This window comes from Dendropsophus ebraccatus, chromosome 1, assembly GCF_027789765.1.
Source record: "Dendropsophus ebraccatus isolate aDenEbr1 chromosome 1, aDenEbr1.pat, whole genome shotgun sequence".
Classification (NCBI taxonomy): domain Eukaryota; kingdom Metazoa; phylum Chordata; class Amphibia; order Anura; family Hylidae; genus Dendropsophus; species Dendropsophus ebraccatus.
The window spans coordinates 228,100,617-228,121,319 of NC_091454.1; the positions used below are offsets into that span (position 1 = coordinate 228,100,617).

The window sequence follows — 20,703 nt, forward strand, 5'->3', positions numbered from 1 at the left end:
ACCTGTGCCCCCACCTCTCTCCCCCCTTGTCCCCCCAGCATTGTCCCGAGAGCCACCTGGTGCCATGCCCCCTCCATCTGAGGGTACTAGGGCCGTTCCTAGGCGCCAGCCACGGCGTGGACGGCGCTCTCGGCCATCTCGTTCCTCACGACGTTTATGATTTATACTATGTGATGTATGAGGCAATACATCATAATATTTTTTTATTTTTTTTTTTTAATTTTTCTATTTTTTTTTTTTTTTTTTCTTTGGTTTATGGCAAGTGGTCTCCTTTTTCAGGCCCAGAGAGGTCATTTTGTGTTAGGGTAGAGTAGGGTCCATGTCCCTGAGGACACCTTACCGGGGTGACATGGTACACTCTGTTTGAAAAAACAGTTTGCTAAGATCCTCATTTAAAAGAATCTATAGAAAAAAGTAAAATCATAATGTTTGACTCAGCATCTTGCACAGAAGGTTGATTTGTGAAATGTATCCTTTTTGTTAACCTTTATACACAATAATGTGTTTAATGTGATATTTCATACAGAACATGCTGAGTTTGGTGTAAAATTCTTTTAGATATAATATTTAATTCAACATTATAAGTATTTTAATGATCAACAATAAAATCCAAACTAGATTTGGACTGGAGAAAACAATGCTACATTGTGTGTGTGTAAGTCGAATAGTTGACATTCTTCCACACACATCTGCGTTGTTCTCTCTCGATTGGGAGGTGTAATGTAGTGATTTGGCTCAAGGTTACTAAAGTACCGCGCGCTTACACAATGTACTGTATCCTATAATAAACTCCACATTTTCACACATGGAGAGGCCTAAAGCCTTGCCAAGGATACATCAAGGATCTATTCACATGTTTTCACTTTAAAAAGCAAAAAATTTACGATTACTATGTTTGTATTGGTTTGGCCTTTGCGCATAGTGCAGTTAATGGATGTGTTCACGATATATATGTAACATTTCCCCCAAGTCTCAGGCTTTTATTAACATGTTGTGTCACTACGCTAATCATTGACTCAGTGTGTGCTGGATGAATATCTGATAGTCTGCTCCTAGACTGGCCCACGAGATCGGCCTTTGGGAGCCTGTAGCATAATGCAATGATCTGTCTGCAGTAAGCTGCAGCTTCATGCGCCCTTCCCCCTCTGTCCTAATCTAACTTTGACTTTACTATTGTGACATCATATTGCTTGGCAAGTCTGAGAATGTTTTTGAATACAATTCCTTGTGTATTTATATAATCTCTCATTTTTTCACCTCTCCCTGAAAAAGCTTAGCTGGTTGTGCACTTTGTTTCGCGTAATGATTTGCATTAATGCGACATGCCTATTTTAGCCATGTATACAGATGTCAACACTTTATCAGTCTGAATACAAAGCCTCTATTTCATATGGTAATTCACAATTTCTTAACCCTGTCAGTAACCAAAGTGAAAACTAACGTAGATTTCTAGTCAACAGTGGGCTTTGCCGCCAAGGGCTGGTTATTTGCATATGTAAATGAGTGTGTTCGCTCACATATGGACATAGTGGCTGGGCTGATCCACCGGTTCGGTAGCTCCAATATAGAATGGATCACAGAAATAGTGGGGCACAAGCGGCAAGCAGGTACGACATGGTGCAAACAAAGGGGTGTAAGGAATGAATCTAGGAATAACAAACGTGTTGTTCTGTGGTCATTTCATGGATGCGCACCAGTTTTCTCCTTCTGGAGATTACACCTTACTTTGCAGTTAACTGACGACCAGTGAGTGCCTGGCCTGAGGGCTGGGTATGAGGTATCGTTGGTACAGGTGTGCTCTCGGCCTTGTCAGAGAGTGGACATGTGTCCTGGACCTTTGCAGGTGCCTTTTAGGCCGGAAGGGAAAGGAATGTTGTGTTTGTGGTCCATTTCTTGGAGAAGTGGGCAAATGTTATATAGCATTGTTAGTGCATGTATCTGAGTGCCACCCTGCACTGTGGCTAGTTGCACCTGTGTGATGAGAGCAGGATTGCCATTTGGCCTTGACATAGGATGATAGAAGAAAGGAATTATTTATTTGAAGCTTAGCCATGAGAGAAATATTGTTTGCCACACATTTCTCACGGTCTTATTTTGTAATTGTCCTTGTATATTTTTAAATATAACTCAAAATACAGGGATGAATGTAACAACTGCTTGTGCCCAGGCTTCACCTAGGCCGTGTCGGTGACTGGATGGAGATAACAAATGTATCATTTTGAGTTCCTATGGGTAGAAGCCAAGGTTATTTAGGATGTGTCTGCATTGTAAGAATCGGCACTTTGAAAACCGTCGCTGGAAGAAGAAGTGATTTGGACAACAAAGCCGGAGTGATTCATGGAGCCCGAGATGTATCCTGATCGGTCTGTTATAGCCGTCGGCCAGCTGATCAGTGAAGTAAGTATTTTCTGGAGCTGTTGGGAGTGCTTTATACATAGATAAGATCATCGATAGAAAGATTTCGATCGTCCTTTGGACTCGGAGAAGATAGTTGTGTGGCCGTGACTTAATGTATGACTGTCATTTGTTGTGTGAGTCACATTTACATACATGTAATTTACAAGTCTTGTATTTTATATCGGTTTTTGTGATGTCCAAAAGTCACATCTGTTATTGCATCCTGTTTAAGTGGTAAATAATTTTGTGAAAACAAATCGATTATGTAATGATCAATAGATGCTAGATAATATTTATTTTATGTGTACGATTGTCTATAGTCATTTAGTGGCACGATACATCGCTCCGAGTAGTTTATGTAAGTACGATTGTGTGTAATTCCTATGTGTTTGCCATCAGGGGGCGCTTGAAATCGAGCAATGACTGCATGAGTCTTTTCAGATGTGTGTGTCTCCTCCAAATCTGTGAATGTGTTAGCTCTTTCGGACCATGTAACGCACATCGTATTTTAGGCGAGATTTGTAAGTAATGGCTGGTCGAGGAATTGTCCTTGTAATAGCACATGTTGTTGGGCAAACAGGGCGTGACTTAGGATTGCTCTTAGCGAGATGGCCGTGCAGCGAACTCGCTCCCTCCTCACCTCCTCCCTCCTCATTCGCTCCCTCCTCCCTCCTCCCTCCTCCCTCCTCCCTCCTCCCTCCATGATGGTTGTTGGCGGCACATACATAGTAGAAATCCTCCCATATAATGTGCTGATAGTGTCATCATAAGGAGGTCGCTTAAATAGTACGCAAATCACGCACAAGATCCGGCGCAGGCTGATGATGCTATAGGCTAGCGACACAGCGTGGACACGCCCCCTCTCTGTAGTACATGCACGTCATCAGTGTGCGTAGCGGGGTTGTTGTTTAGCCGGAGTGTTTGGTGTGCTGTGCTAATTATGTTCACTGCTCGGCTAATGAGTATTTTGGCTTTTAGCGCTGCTCTGCTTTGTACTTTGTCAGGCGTTGTAACGTCGGAAGCACACACAATCCGCAGCAGCCACGTTCAAAGAGGCGTGGCCGACCATTAAGGCACTTGTAGTGCAGCGGCTTACGACGTGACAATGCCGGACAGAAATGGGTAAGCTGAGCATCGTTACATGGTGTCACATAGCAATTCGCCGAGCACACGACACGCAATAGTTAACCCCCCCCCACCCCCGCTACGCCCAGTGCTGAGGTGGCGAGACTACAGAGAGGAGGCGTGTCCCCCCGTGTCGCTATCCGATACCAGACCCCCCGCGCCGGATTGTGGGGTTCCATTCCATAGTAGTAAGCACATATATTTTCCGCAAATACTATGAGGACATGATGTGAGTAGTAGTGTACTGTGTATATGATATGTGGCGCCAGCAAACATCATGGAGGGAGGGAGTTGGCTGCAGGTGAAGCTGGAGACCCCACCCACATAAGTGACGTACTATTTACAATCAAACATGGCGTGTAGCATGTGAAATGGGTGTAGTAGCTATGACCTTATTGACTAATAATTTCTAAGACGTTACTGTAATTATTTTGGATTTTCAGGTCCATGCTCGGCCAGTGCTATGGGACGGCCCTGCGCCTGGGTACAGAAGCCGGCTAACACGGAGTGCCGCATGGAGGGAGGTTGCCCGGATTGTATACCCAGATTGGGACCAGCATACTAGATTACAGCAATGGATAATTGGTAAGTTGTTTAGCCACTGTGGCAAACCATTAACTCGAGTGTTATGGTCACCTGACGCTGATATATTCCTAATGTGTGGATGCTTTTGTTTTAAGCTAACTATGTGGAGACCAGGTGGTCCAGTGTGAGGGACAGATTCATCAGGCAGCGACGGCAGCTGATCAGGCGTGGGGCCTCCCAAGAAGAACTGGCCGCTTTGCGTTTTGCCCCAATGCTGCGTTTCATTTTGAATTCCCCCAGACGCCGCAGGTAAGTGTGTGTGTTAATTGCATGTGTCCATGGTAGGAGCAGATGATGACGGAAGTAGCTCAGTGTCTTATGTGTGCAGACATAGACATGTTAGATTTATATAGATTGTATACATCGAGGCTCCAGCAGGGGGAGCAGTATATTTAGTGAACACTTTAGAGTAATCTCGATTTCGGTAAGATGAGCCGCCCCCTGCTGGACACAAGATAACTAACAAATGCAGCCTGGCCTAACCGCGTTTCGAAGAGCTTTTGCTCCCTCCAGGATCTAATCCAGAACATGAAATGCCATTTATGCCAATAGCGTGGACTGTCTTCATAATGTTTAAACAATGGACGCAATGTGTCCATAGAGTAAAATAATGTTCCACTGGGGTGGCCTTGTGAAGACCCACATTTTGGGTCAACAGTGTGTGAATATATTGTAAAAAGTTCTAGTGTGGCACCTCGTACATAGAAAATAGTGTGAAAGCAGGCAGAGTGTAATCCTGCATTGGATGCCTCCATTTTAGTTATCTGGCTAAATATGTCCTTAAACAAAAGTGCCATCTTAGATAGTGACCAGTGTTGTTTTCTCCTCAGACCACAAGTAGTTCAGCAACCAGCAGAGGCCTCATCGGATGAAGAGAATGAAGAACCTAATCTGGCAGAGGGGTTGGCCAGGACTCCACCACCAAGATGTCAAGGGGGTCCTGTGGAGCCTGGCGAGAGAGAGTGACATGTGCCTTGACCGTCCAACAACATTTGTGTTTGTTCCGCACTCCCTCTCCTCAGCTACACCAACACCACCCCTTGTCTGCTACACTGTAGGGCCTTAGTGCCAACCGCGCCTTACTAGCATTAATAATTTCCTAACATTTGTGCGCACCAGGACCACATCAATAACACACTGTTTAGAAGGTCTGGCATCACATTAGCTAGGGATGACAATAACAGCTTGGGGGGATTGGGATGTCCCTTTTAGTTTTGTGGTGCCAGAATACAGTCAGGCTGGCTGTGTCCTTCACATATTGGCCACACTATTGCCTCTGCACACTATTCTAACTTCTGTCAACATGGTCCAAAGTAGTCTCCACACACCCTCGGCCACATCCACCCACACACACTATCATGTGAATGTTTTATTTTTTGACATGTAATAAATCCATTGCGACATATCTTGTTTCCCGAATTCTTATTTTTTACTTGTTTATGTTTTAGTGTTTAAGGGTTAAAAAAACAAATGATTATTGACTGCCACTAAGGAACTACGAAATACGCTTCAAAATACTTAGTGGACTTTGTTTGCATAGAAAGCTGTATTGAATGTTGCTATTGTGTCTTATTAAATTTTGTGGTATGCTTTACGTTAGTAGAAAATTAACACATGCTGGATGTCCTTCAGGAGAATATTTCTAATCCTATGTGAGACATTGCTGTATGTGTTAAAATGAATGTGTCATGATAGGAAATATTAATGTAGTTAAGTATTTCATTTATCAGGCCAACACTCTCCTGCTGTGGCCACTTCCTGCCTTGGCCACAGATGGCAGCAGAGAGCACTGTCATACATGACAAACAAGGAATCGCAACATTCACTACATGTTCGTAGTAGGTTCACAATACGTGTATTTGAGTCAGTATATTTTGGTCAGTATTGTTAACAAAACCAGTAGTGGCTTAAAAACACAAAGGCTGTGTTCACACAATGTAGAAATAGAGTGGCTGTGCGCCATTTAAAGTGAAATATTGCTAAGTTTTTTTCCAAGAATGGATGTTATTTTGAAATGTCCTTATTTAGTGTTTTAATGGCGCACATCCACAACATTACAACATTGTGTCGAGATCCTTTGGGTGTTTAGAATCCACTGCTGTTTTTGTTAGCTATACTGAGTGAAATACACGTATTGTGAAGCCACTAGCGAAGATGTAGTGAATGCTGCGATTACTTGTTTTTCAGGTCTGAGCCTGCTCTATGCTGACATCTGTGGCCAAGGCAGGAAGTGGGCAGAGCAGGAGAGGCTTGTGATGAGCACTAACATATTTTGGGACATTAATGTTCTTATCATGACACTATCATTTCCACATAGAGCTCTATGTCCGATGGTAGTAGAAATCTCCTCCTGCAGGACATCCAGCATGTGGTCATTATGTACAAAGTGGAGGATATATAAACGTACACACAATAAACTACATAATGTAGCGTTTACACAGGCAGATTGATGTGATGGATTTTGGATAAGAAATCCAGGAGATGACTGTAGACAAGGAACAGGTGATCAAGTAAAGAGCGAGATTTCTCATCTTTTAATACACTCTTCTGTGTTTTACTGAAAAGAAATGGATGATAAAAGATTATTTTTGAACCGCTACCTAAGTAGACCACATCCAGCTGGCGCACCTGGGTGATGTGTGGAGGGATATATGTGGTGTGTTAATAGTGATTGTTAAGAAGTGAGATGTACTGTGGCACTAGAAGATATCAGATCCTGTTACATATCCCACACTAGAAAGTTAGACATATAGTGCGCACCCTGCTGGTCACTCCATAGGAAATGCACATGTTTTGATCACATCAATCTTTCAGCACACTAGGTTCAAAGGACTATACAATTAACATTAGCAGGATGTGACCATGCTCGATAATTACTGGCCAGTAGTATGTAGTATATGTAGTGAGGTTATGTGTATTTTCGAACACTACTATGTGTGAACACACAACATGTTTTACATACATTGAAAAGGCAGACACATTGTTTAGTCGAATAAGAAAATATATTTTTGGTTTTAGTAAAAAGAGAAGGAAAATTAAATATCAACCAATACATGGGGTTCAAACAACAAAAGAAAATAAAAAAACACACATCCCAGAGACAGGTGACATACATGCGGGAAAACATCAGTCCTGTGGCCGTGGCTCATAAGGGAGGCTGTGAAAGGGGCACGGGCACGGCGCCTTCAGGAGTCATGAAGTAGTCAGCAAAGAGGTTCCTGACCACTATCCCGCGGTTGAGTTGTCTCCCTTGGCCATAGTTGATAGGGGCACTAAAAGCTGGCAGTGTCTCCACGTTCACCTCCGGGGTGGGAGCATAGTCCCGAAGGTAGTTGTGGAGAACACAGGCAGCTTTAATGACCATGTCAACTGTGGCCAATTTCAACTGCAGGGCAGTGGTAAACACTCTCCACTGACTAGTCATGATCCCGAAGGCGCACTCCACGAAGTTACGTGCCCGGCTCAGCCTCCGGTTAAATAGTCTCCCCCGTTCATCCAGCCCTCTCCGTGGGTAAGGGCGCAGCAGGTTGTTCAGTAAAGGGAAGGCTTGATCCCCTACCATGACGAATGGAGCGGGATGCGTGGTACCCGGAAGAGGAGTGGGAGGAGGTAGAGTCACGTGATCTAAGAGTATGCGCCGCCCAAACTCTGATCTCAGTAGCGCCCGGGAGTCCCCAGTACTGCCATAGGAGCCGACGTCGATGGCAAGGAAACGATACGTGGAATCAACAACCGCGATCAGGACCACAGAAAAAAATTTCTTATAATTGAAATACTGTGATCCTGATCGCGGTGGTTGCTTCACACGTATGTGCTTACCATCAACCGCCCCTATACAGTTGGGGAAATTGGCCACAGACTGAAAGCCTGCTGCTGACTGCAACCAAATCTCCCTGGTCGGACTGGGCATCACGATGGGCTGCAAATGCTCCCAGATCACGGCGCACGTGCACCTCACAATTCCAGAGATGGTGGACGTACCAACCCTGAATTGGAGGTGCAACGATACATAACTCTCCCCTGTCGCCAAGAATCTGTGAAAAAAAAAAAAATAGTATTTTATGATTCTATTTCACATTCAGCTACATATTAAATTATTACATATTTTAACACTATATTAGATTTAACTACAATTACATGAACAAATAGTTCGCATTAAAATAAAGCATCTTCACCTTAACGTTATGAGCAGACGTCCCACAGGAGGGATGGATTTCCGCATGTAGGTGTCCTGTCTCTGGAGATGTGGGGTCAAAATGGAAAGTAAATTATCAAAGGCCTCCATAGGCAGGCGCACGAAGTCCTGGAACTTGTCAGGATGTCTGCAACAAATTAAGAAAAATATTGATCACTAATATTACACACAAACACACATCATAGGAAGATGTCATACGGTTTACAAATGTTGAAATTAACATCAAACGTTGTAAGGATAACCAAAAAACATAATAAAATTATGGACTTTGGGGTAAACATTTGGGGACAGTAACCTTTACATTTGCAATATTACATTCAAAGATTTGCCGACTTTGATGTATTCAAATCGACATACCGTCGCAAATCATCATACAGGCAACCAATGTGGCCCCGGGTCTCCCTCCGCACATTGATGGGGTGGACCCAATATCGCCGTCCCACCTCCTGCAGACGGCGCTGCTCTGCGTCTTTTAGCCTCTGAGAAGATTTTTAAAAAAATGACATTTATTATTTTTAAGACATCTCAATTAGTCACAAAATTATTACACAGTTGCATTTAAGGACCTTTGGTCAACAGTACTTAAGGGAGCTTGCATAAACAATACATTTAAATCAATGTTTTACGGATTATAAGCCTAAACAGTTTGTAAGGCTAGTTTTAAATAAGTTACATAAAGCTTGAAAAAAAAAAAAAAAAAAATAAAAAAAAAAAGATTATAAAAAAATATATATAGACTTACACACAAACGCAGGTAATAATTACGCATCTTCCACAGGATCGAAAGCACCACGAGCTGGTGCTTGCGGCGCAGCCTCATACGCCGGGCTGGCCCATAGGGCGCATTATTAGCGCCATCAGACATCTTTGGTTTTTTTTTTTTGGCATTCAAAACACTACAAGCATATGGGCATACTTCGCGAGTGGGCGGAGATTTTATAGGGATGTGGGTGTGCTTATTTGGCCCGGGGGCAGATTCATGAATCAAATACATGCTTTTGAGCGGGGCCAAACAAGCCAAGACACATCATGACACTACGGCCGGACTCTTACGATAAGACCGTAAGTGCTTTTCAAATACAGCCGCCAGACCACCCGGAGATGTACGGGACAGAAATTTTTACGCCCGCACTGTTACTACGTGTGAAACCGGCCTTAGAGTACATTCTTTGTGCATTACGCAGCTGGCACCCACTGGCGGACTGATGGAGGCGCGTATCTCCGCCCGTGTCATAGACTCCATTCTATGCACAGGAGGATTCCGTTGTCCATCCAAAGAATCAACACGTTCATTCTTTGGACAGAGGGCGAATACGCCCGTGCATAGAATGGAGTCTGACCCGAGTGGTGATCACCCCGGCCGCTACATACAGGATCGCTTCAAGGCGTACTACACGTCATTGGAGTTCTATATTTTCTAAATTCCTTCCCTTATTCCTATTTCAGGGGTCACGTTGATCCAGGGATTATTCTGATCGCCATTATGGAGTCGGGAAGGAATTTTCCCCCTCCCCTGTGATGAGGCTACTGTCGTCTGCCTCACAAGAGTTTTTTGCCTTCCTCTGGATCAACACAGGTTGAATTTGATGGACACCTGTCATTTCCAACCTTATAAACTAATAATTAGCCTAATACCCCCAAATAAATTAAAATTGTCCCTTTTCCCCAGCTAAATAGGCATGGCCGCCATTCCCATTAGAGACTTGCCATGATGCAATTACAAAGCCTCTGTGCGGCCAGGACAGTAGAAACCCCCCACAAGTGACCCCATTCTGGAAACTACACCCCATAAGAAATCTTACAAGGGGGGCAGTGGCAATATGGCCCCCTGGTGACGGCCACATTTGTGCCGTGAAAATGAAAAAAAAAATTGTATTTTTTATTTTCACGGCACATGTTCTACATATGTGCCCGTCACCAGTGGGGTCCATATGCTCAATGCACCCCTTGTTAGATTCCTTATGGGTTGTAGTTTCCAGAATGGGGTCACTTGTGGGGGGTTTCTACTGTCCTGGCAGCACAGGAGCTTTGTAAATGCGACATGGCCTCCATCCTCCATTCCAGCCTCTAAATGGCGCTCTGTCCCTTTGGTGGCTTGCCCTGTGCCCATATGGCACATTATGTCCACATGTGGGGTATTTTTGTACTCAGGGGAAATTACCCTACATGTTTGCATTATTTTTCTTTTTTAACCCCTTGTGGAAATAGAAAAAATCAAGGCTAGACCGACATTTAATGTAAAAAATGTTTAATTTTTACACTAAATCATTTATCTTGTCTTGATTTTTTCATTTTCACAAGGGATTAAAGGATAAAAAAAAAACACACAAAATGTGTAGATGTGCAATTTCCCGAGTACGAAAATAGCCCACATGTGGACATAAAGCGCCATGCGGGTGCAGGGTAAGCCTCCAAAGGGAAGGAGCGCCATTTGGTTATAACAGTAAATAACGGCCATTATTTCAATATAACAGCCGTTGTTCTAAAATAACAGCAAATATTTGCCATTAAACGGCGGCCATCCACTCAATTTAAACATTGTGTGAACAGATCCTTTCTGTGTTTTTAATCCACTCCTGTTTTTGGTTGCATTACTGACTGAAATATACGTAGTGTGAACCCAGCCTAATGTTGGTTTAGCCTTAAATTTTTCATTTTCACAAGGGGTTAAAAAACACACACAAAATGTGTAGAGCAATTTCCCCCGAGTCCGTAAATACCCCACATGTGGACATAAAGCGCCATGTGGGCGCAGGGCAAGCCTCCGAAGGGAAGGAGCGCCATTTGGATTTTGGAGGCTGGATTTGGCCAGAATGGATGATGAACGCCATGTTGCATTTACAGAGCCCTCGTGCTGCCAAGACAGTGAAAAACCCCCACAAGTGACCCCATTCTGGAAACTACACCTTCAAGGAATCCAACAAGGGGTGCAGTGAGGATATGGACCCCTTGATGACGGGCACATTTGTGCCGTGAAAGTGAAAAAAACCCATTCCAGTGAAATTCCACATGTGAGGTATTTCTGTACTCGGGAGAAACTGCGCTACACGTTTGGTCTTTTTTTTTAGGTTTTGGCACCCCAGAGCCTCTGCCAACCTGAAGTGGTACAGTCAAAAATGACCAAATATAACGGAGGCGTTGAAATTCACTAGGCGGTCCTTTATTTCTGAGGCTTGTGGTTGCGTCAAATAGCGCATTAGGGCCACATATGGGGTATTTCTATAAACTGCAGAAACGGGGCAATCAATATTGGGGTGCATTTCTCTGGTAATAGGTTTATAATTATGAAAAATATTGGATTACAATAAAATCTCTGCACAGAAAATTAAAATTTTCACATTTCTTACACACTTTGCTTTTATTTCTGTTACTCCCCTAAAGGGTTAAAAAAAACTTTCTGGATGTGCTTTTGCAGATTTTCGGGGGTGCAGTTTCTGAATTGGGGTGCTTTGTGGGACTTTCTAACATATAGTCCCCTCAAATACACTTTTAACCTGAACAGGTCCCTAAAAATATCTGATTTAGAAATTTTACTGAAAATTTGGAAAATTGCTGCTTATGTTTTAAGCTTTTTATTGTCTAAAAAAAGAAAGATAGTTTAATAAATGCCGCCAACATAAAGTAGACATGTTGCTAATGCTATTTAATATATAATTTATGTGGCATAACCACTTTCTGTATAAGCAGAAAAGTTTCAAATTTGGCAAAATGCATTTTCACAATGTTTCACGTTATTTTTTTTTATTTTTTTTCATGAAGATTCATTATAACTATCAAATCCAATTTACCAGAAATGTGAAGTACAATATGTCACGAGAAAACAATCTCAGAATCAGACGGATAGGTAAAAGCATCCCGAAGTTATTAATGAATAAAGTGACACAGGTCATCTTCATAAAATTTGTCTCTGTCCTTAAGGCCATTTCAGGCTCTGTCCTTAAGGGGTTAATTGTCTAACCATGTGATCTGGTGTCTTACGCCCTATAAATATGTAAGGCTGACGCAACAAAAGGCAATTAGAAAGTTGAGTTAAACGTGTTGTTGGGATCAAGGTAACACAGGCTACATCTGTATAGAGTCAATAGAATTTCACCATCATCACAGACGAGGATTCATTACTATAAGAAGAGGTGTGATGGCTGACTCAGTAAGCAAGTTCAAGAGAGGACTGGAGGTTTTTCTTGAAAAATATAATAGAACAAGTTATGGCTATTAGATTTTCGGTGACAGAGTGGTGAAATAATATAATAAAGATGGAACCAGATGATGATAGGGTGCTGATATAGGGATTTATACTGATTTGGAGTCAGGAAGGAATTATCCCCCTAGTATGGAGCAATTGGTATCTGCCTTAGGCTATGTTCACACTATGTAAGTTTCGTAATAATCACGGCCGTTTTTGCCAATTTGCAACAATGGCCGTGATTACTACGGAATTTACATAGTTACATAGTTAATACGGTTGAAAAAAGACACATGTCCATCAAGTTCAACCAAGGAGGGGATGGATACAGGGAAGAGGGAGGGGTGATAGGTTCACTTACGTAGTGCGGAAGCAGTGTATACACATAGTACATATATACATACACATAGTATACACTCTGACCAGGATCCCTTGTGGCGACAACGAAAACTGACATGTGAGTTTTCTGAGGCCGATATTCATTGAATAGCGGCCGCAGGAGATATGTCAGTTCACACAATGGAGCGTGCGGCTCCGGCCACACACTCCATTGTTTGCAGCGGTGAATTAGGATGCGGGCACACACTGATGAGTCCTCATCTCAATTCCTCCGAAATAAAGATCATTCGGCCGGTACTGCAGTACTACCCAGGATTATCTTCTCTGACACTATGTGTCTTACACCATGTGAACATGGCCTTAGGTTTTTTTTGTTTGTTTGTTTTGCCCTCTTCTGAAACAAAATAGTAGAGTTATACACCAAAAAAGAGGAAATGCCACAGATTTAATAAAAATTATGAGCCTCTTAGCATTTGCAAATAGTGTGTAGCAACCTACATACCCTGGCTACCATCCCACCTCTCTGTGCTACCATCCCACCTCTCCTGGGCTACCATCCCACCTCTCCTGGGCTACCATCCCACCTCTCTGTGCTACCATCCTACCTCTCTGTGCTACCATGCCACCACTCCTGGGCTACCATCCCACCTCTCCTGGGCTACCATCCTACCTCTCTGTGCTACCATCCTACCTCTCTGTGCTACCATGCCACCTCTCCTGGGCTACCATCCCACCTCTCCTGGGCTACCATCCCACCTCTCCTGGGCAACCATCCTACCTCTCTGTGCTACCATCCTACCTCTCTGTGCTACCATCCCACCTCTCCTGGGCTACCATCCTACCTCTCTGTGCTACCATCCTACCTCTCTGGGGCTACCATCCCAACTCTCTGTGTTACCATTGCACCTCTCCTAGGATAATGATAAGACTGCACTCTGGGCATGCAGGATCCAGCTAATATTGGCAAAAATAACCTCTGGGGTGAGATGGGTGCACAGCCAAGTATAGGCAGCGACTCCCCCTATCTTCACCACAGACAAAAGTACTTGGACAACTCTCCTTAATCACCATTCACAATAATCAGGGACACGTTGTAATGCAGATAAACAAAAAAAAAAGAGAATGCAACAACTCGCTGCTAATGCCAAGACATAAACCTGATGCAAATATAAAAATAATAGTAGAAGACTTATAGGTAGATCTCGATGGATTCTTTCTACATCTTTACATTTCTCTCTTCTACTACAAGAGTTTTTTCTTACCACAAACCATTAAATACCTAATCATAGAAGCCTGCATCTCTTTGTTTCTTAGACTGTAGATAACTGGGTTTATAAGGGGGGTCAGTTCAATGTAGACAAGAGAAATAAACTTGTTAACACTCAATGAGTGTCCTCTGTACGGGACCATGTACATCATGAGCATAGACCCGTAATAGATAGACACAACCACCAGGTGAGAGCTACAGGTGGAGAAGGTTTTGTGCCGGCCCAATGTGGAGGGAATCCCAAAGATGGTGATAAAGATGTGAGCGTAAGTTATAATAATAAACAAAAAAGGTATCAAACCTACTGGAATAGAAATAACAATAATTTCAATATCCATAACAGTTGTATCTGAGCAAGAAAGTTCTAAGAGTGGAGCAAAGTCACAGAAGAAATGGTTAATCACATTCGGCCCACAGAAGTCTAAGTCCAATACTAGTACAAATGTGATAAAAGCTAACATAAAGCTGAGAGCCCAGGAGGAGATGACCAGGCTGTATCTCAGCTTCACACCCATGACTGAAATATAATGTAACGGTTTACAGATGGCCAAGTACCGGTCATAGGACATGGCCATGAGCAACAAGCACTCGGCACTGACAATTCCTCCATAGAGATAAAACTGAGTGATACAGAGGACATAAGGTATAAGACTTCCATCTCTTATAATAACATCCAGCATCTTAGGAACAATGGTTGTTACCAGTATAACGTCTGTGAATGCCAAATGTCCAAGGAAGAAATACATGGGAGAGTGGAGACGTCGGCTCGTGGACACCAGGAGAATGATCAAGAGGTTCTCACATATAGTCACACAATACATGGCAAGAATAATAGAGAAGAAAGACAACTTGTAATCATTCAGAGCCGGGAATCCCAGGATAAGGAACTCGGAGACGGAGGTGGAGTTAACCATATGTATCTTCATTTCTACGTGTTATATGGAGGTATCTATTAAAAGGTTGTGATGAGGGATCTATAAAGCTGATTACATTTATTTTAAGAACATTCTTTACTTCCATTAGATTTTTTTAGGGTTTCTTACCTTTATTGTCAGTTTTAGACCATACACCAGCAATCGTTCAGCACGCTCTTACCTTTGAGTGTTTTTTTTTTCCATAAGCCACCCAAAATAAAATACACTATTCTATAATCTGGAGGTGAATGTAACCTTGAGGAAGATGTAACCTGGAGATAGATGTAACATGGAGGAGGATAAAACATGGAGGAGGATGTAACCTGGAGGGAGATGTAACCTGGACTGGGATGTAAATTGGAGAAGGATGTAGCCTGGAGATATATATACAGTAAGCTGGGGGAAGATGTAAGCTGGGGTAGATGTTACCTAGAGGAGGATGTAACCTTTATGAGATGTAGCCTGGAGGAAGATTGAAATTAAAGATAGATGTAAGCTGGAGGAGGATGTAACCCGGAGATAGATGTAAGCTGGAGGAGGATGTAACCCGGAGACAGATGTAAGCTGGAGGAGGATGTAACCCGGAGATAGATGTAAGCTGGAGGAGGATGTAACCCGGAGACAGATGTAAGCTGGAGGAGGATGTAACCCGGAGATAGATGTAATCTGGAGGAGGATGTAACCCGGAGATAGATGTAAGCTGGAGGAAGATGTAACCTGGAGGAGGATGTATCCTTAACGAGATGTAGCCTGGAGGAGGATGCAAATTGCAGAAGGATGTAACCTGGAGATAGATGTAAGCTGGGGGAAGATGTAACCTGGAGGAAGATGTAACTTGGGGGAGATTGTAACCTGGAGGAGGATGTAAATTGGAGAAGGATGTTACCTGGAGATAGATGTAAGCTTAGGGAAGATTTAAGCTGGAGTAGATGTGAACTGGAGGAAGATATAACTTGGGGGAAAGTATAACCTGGAGGAGAATGTAACCTGGAATAGATTTAACCTGGAGAAGGATGTAATCAGCAGTGAGATGTGCCTTCTTTCATGTGAAAATAAAAATTCTCTCGGATATCATGAGCTACATATATATTGATCTTAAATCCTCGAGGAATGGATCATTAGATATAATTCTCCAAGCAATATGTTACATCAACCTGATTAGAAGGATAAAAAAAATAAGAAATCCTAGAGTCGGCACGGATCAGGTATGTATAGCGCACCACACTTCCGGGTACACGGGTGGGGGTGGTGGGACACGGGGAAGAGGGCCATTCACAGACATAACATACATTACAAAGTTGTATAACTTTGTAATGTGTGTTATTCTGTGAATAATTTTTTACCGCCGCACTACCTCTTTAATGTATACTAATTGGATCTTTAGTATAAATCAAACAAAGGAAAATATATTAACCATTTATTAAACACAAAGCTCTTTACCCTGCAAGCAGATTTTAATGTTAACACATAAGTTATTGATATATTCTGCCATATAATAGGGACTTCTCTTAACGGAAGCTGTGCAACAATTATTTCCAAATCAGCTCCTTACCCACCTGAGCCTGATTGACAAGTATCTCCCTATGTATGAAAGCAAGTGTAACTGAAAGCAAGTGTGGACCCACTGTACCACTGTTTCCATTAATTTCAGGGGTTGAAACTAACTTGATGGTTATAGATATTTTACCAGAAGGAAGAATAACACATTTTCCATTAACGTTCACATGTTATAACTATCCCACATGTTGAAGAAGCAGCTCCAACTATGTACTGTATGTTGATTTTCCTGTCTCAGACAATTAAGAAGAATCTACAAGCTTGAAGCCAATGAATAAAGAAGAAAAGACCCAACCCCATACTTTCCATATTCGACTATTAGATAATGTATAAGCAAGTTAAAATATTTTTCCGAAAGTGGTAAAGACCTCAGAACACAAACACACAGTGGGACAGATTATTAGTCTTTAGACCTAGGGATAAAGGTCATCTGCTTTTAATAATGGCTTCAAAGAGGGGACTGTCGAGGACGTCACATATTTAGTGAAGCCATAACAATATGGCGCTGACATTCTAAACACGTAGAGATGTTACATTCCTTAAAGTTTATGTAATTAACAATAGTGCTATGTAAGCAATTCCTTTTGTACCTCAGCCAATGAAGTACTGAGGCAAGCCTTAGTAGAAGAACCCCTCCCCCAGGATATATAAACTGACTGTCATCTTTGAATAAAGGAGATCCACCTTAACCATCAGTGTGTCAGGGTGTTTGATTTTCAGCGTGCACTGGGCCACACCAGGGAGAGGAGTCTAAGTGCCCCCTAGGTCTTAACCCTTTATTCTTCTCTAGGAGGCAGAAGCTGGACTTCTATGGCTAGAGGGCACCAGGTCACTCCACAAGTATGGTTTTTGTGAGAGCAGAAACTGTTATCCAAGGACCAGTGTCAGTGCAAGGCACTGGTGAGCTTGCGTAGTGCCAGGAATGAGATAGAAATTGTGGCCAGACAGGTGAAGGATTAGAGCAAGTGGCTTCAAGACAAATCAGGCAATCTGAGTTGGCAACAGGAGAGGCAAACGGTACAGACGAGGATCAGATAGAAAACAAACTGAGTAACAGGTAAGAGTAAGGATACAAACATTGAAAGACCGAAGCAGGACCATGTCCAGCATGGAGAGCAGTTGAGGAGTGGACAGGGCTATGGTACTGTGATGGACCCAGATGGCGACATTACAGTGTGTAGAAGAAAAGACCTGTCAATTATATCTAACCACCCATGACTGGGATTGCTTGACAAAGTCCAAAGTCCAAGTTCAAATTCATTTTGTCCATGAAACATGGTTCAACATCCAAGTAACTTGGATAATTGCATAGTACAAGAAAGGTGAAACCTCAACCCAACATAGGTGGACCCTTCTCAAACCTAATAAAAATGTGCTGACATCAGCTATTTAATCATGGTGGAAGAGCCATTTACAGTATTTTAGCTCTTTCAAGCATTAATGTTGCTAACCTGAACCCAGTCCACGAGCTTGATGGTACTCGCCTCTTCCCGGTACTCCTGGGGCAGGGGTTAGTGCTTATCATTTTACAGCCTAACACAAAGCCCCTGCTTACCAATGGATGTCAACTGAAAGCTTCACTACTAAGCCAAGAATAATTTAATAACACCTACAAAAAAAAAAAAAAAAAAAAACAAGAACCACCCATGGAACATTTAAAATTAATAGGAAAAAGCAGAACATGCATGATCCCTGTAGGGGAGTGCCAGAATCTGATTTCCCTTTTTGTCAAGGAAACCCTGTGACATTAAGTTGTAGTACTGTAGGTAAGTTAGCAATGAGTAAATGGTCACAGCATACCTTGCTTAGTGGCACAGATTCCTTGAGACTTAACAGTAAACTAGGGATGCATCAAACACCACTAACTTATTGTCCCTACTCCATTATCCATGGGGCCTTACGCTGATAGCATAAGGCCCCCATGGAAATTACACAAAGGAGCATGGATCCCCAAATATCCTGGCTCTATGGGACTATGTTAATAATGTAGTGCATTTTACAAAATATATTACCCCACTACAAAGACAAATACCCAATACCCACAAATATACGTATTCCATTGATTGTCCTAACATTTGGTAGATCCCAATTAGAAAAGTCAGAAATGCATGACTATTATGTGTCACCATCCATTAATATTACATAGTCACAGATGCCATATACCTATAAACAATCCATGGAAACACCACAACACCACAATTTTAGGACGTATCTGTGTAAATCTCTAGTAAGACCATTTATTAACCTTAAATGAACAGTTTATCTATTAACAACCATTAGTATGGCTACATATTGCATATTGGTATCCAATATTCATATTGGCTTATTAATAGTAAGAATAGACAGTGACCAATTTTGTGCTTTCCAATGTACGTTTTGGTATATCATCAGGGAGGTACTGTTTGCTAACATGCCTCCTTCCAGACTTCCAGATGGTGGTGCACACGCAGGAGTAACCTAAGTACCCAACTCCCTACATTCTGGCATTCTGACACAGGTACTCACCACAGAGATAAATGCCAGTCATGTGCACTGTGCTGATGGCTGCCGGGCTGGGAGGCATCTAGTATACATTTCTCCATCCCCCATGTACACATGGAAGTCTAGTATGCATACATTACTAATGACCCATCTGACTATTTTAAAGCTACATTCATGGCCAAAAGTTTTGAGAATGATACAAATATAAATGTTTACAAAGTTTACTGCTTTAGTTTTTAAAATGACAATTTGCATATACTCCAGAATGTTATACAGAGTGATCAGCTTAACAGCAATTACTTGCAAAGTCAATATTTGCCTAGAAAATGAACTTTATCCCCCAAAACACATTTCACCATCATTGCAGCCCTGCCTTACAAGGAGCAGCTAACATTGTTTCAGTGATTGCTCCATTAACACAGGTGTGGGTGTAGATGAGGGCAGGGCTGGAGATCAATCTGTCAAGATTAAGTAAGAACGACACCACTGGACACTTTAAAAGGAGGCTGGTGCTTGGCATCATTGTTTCTCTTCTGTTAACCGTGGTTATCTCTAAAAAAACACGTGCAGTCATCATTGCACTGCACAAAAATGGCCTAACAGGGAAGAGTATCGCAGCTAGAAAGATTGCTCTTCAGTCAACAATCTATCACATCATTAGGAACTTCAAGGAGAGAGGTTCCATTGTTGCCAAAAGGCTTCAGGGCTCCCAAGAAAGACCAGCAAGCGCCAGGACCGTCTCTTAAAAATGTTTCAGCTGTGGGATGGGGCTACCAGCAGTGCAGAGCTTGCTCAGGAATGGCAGCAGGCAGGTGTGAGTGCATCTGCACTGTGCACTGTGAGACTGCGGAGACTCTTGGAGTAAGGCCTGGTGTCAAGGAGGGCAGCAAAGAAGCCACTTCTCTCCAGAAAAAAACATCAGGGACAGACTGATATTCTGCAAAAGGTCCAGGGAGTGGACTGCTGAGGACTGGGGGAAAGGTCCAGGGAGTGGCCTGCTGAGGACTGGGGGAAAGGTCCAGGGAGGGGACTGCTGAGGACTGGGGGAAAGGTCCAGGGAGGGGACTGCTGAGGACTGGGGGAAAGTCATTGTCTCTGATGAATCCCCTTTCCGATTGTTTGGGACATCTGGAAAACAGCTTGTTGGGAGAAGACGAGGTGAGCGCTACCACCAGTCTTGTCTCATGCCAACTGTAACCGGCATCCTGAAACCATTCATGTGTGGGGTTGCTTCTCAGCCAAGGAAATCGGCTCTCTCACAGTCTTGCCTAAAAACACAGCCATGAATAAAGAATGGGACCACAATGTCCTCCAAGAGCAACTTCTCTCAACCGTCCTAGAGCAGTTTGGCGATCAACAATGCCTTTTCCAGCATGATGGAGCACCTTGCCATAAAGCAAAGGTGTTAACTATATGGCTCAGGGAACAAAACATAGAGATTTTGGATCCATGGCCTGGAAACTCCCCAGATCTTAATCCCATTGAGAACTTGTGGTCAATCATCAAGAGACGGATGGACTAACAAAAACCAACAAATTCTGACAAAATGCAAGAGCTGATTGTGCAAGAATGGACGACTATCAGTCAGGATTTGGTCCAGAAGTTGATTGAGAGCAGCCGGGGAGAATTGCAGAGGTCCTGAAGAAGAAGGGTCAACACT

The 20,703-nt window shown here is 42.8% G+C and overlaps 2 protein-coding genes across 2 annotated transcripts; both read right to left on the reverse strand.

Annotated features, from left to right (window-relative positions):
• Positions 1-7,099: 7,099 nt before the first annotated feature.
• Positions 7,100-8,879, reverse strand: LOC138768590 (uncharacterized). The gene is made up of 3 exons (XM_069946565.1): positions 8,660-8,879; positions 8,283-8,429; positions 7,100-8,141 (listed from the first exon to the last, which is right to left on the reverse strand). The coding sequence occupies exons 2-3, from the start codon at positions 8,390-8,392 to the stop codon at positions 7,253-7,255; spliced, it is 999 nt and encodes a 332-aa protein (XP_069802666.1). The 5' UTR covers positions 8,393-8,429; positions 8,660-8,879; the 3' UTR covers positions 7,100-7,252.
• Positions 8,880-14,066: 5,187 nt separating this feature from the next.
• Positions 14,067-15,017, reverse strand: LOC138786147 (olfactory receptor 1468-like). The gene has a single exon (XM_069962911.1). The coding sequence runs from the start codon at positions 15,015-15,017 to the stop codon at positions 14,067-14,069; it is 951 nt and encodes a 316-aa protein (XP_069819012.1).
• Positions 15,018-20,703: the final 5,686 nt, after the last annotated feature.

Bases quoted from the DNA above. Each gene is read 5' to 3' on its own strand.
- LOC138768590 (XM_069946565.1), bottom strand. From the start codon at position 8,392: ATGGAGGCCTTTGATAATTTACTTTCCATTTTGACCCCACATCTCCAG. The intron at 8,142-8,282 runs GTGAAGATGCTT...TTTTTTTCACAG, and splicing joins CGTCTGCTCATAACGTTAAG to ATTCTTGGCGACAGGGGAGA.
- LOC138786147 (XM_069962911.1), bottom strand. From the start codon at position 15,017: ATGAAGATACATATGGTTAACTCCACCTCCGTCTCCGAGTTCCTTATC.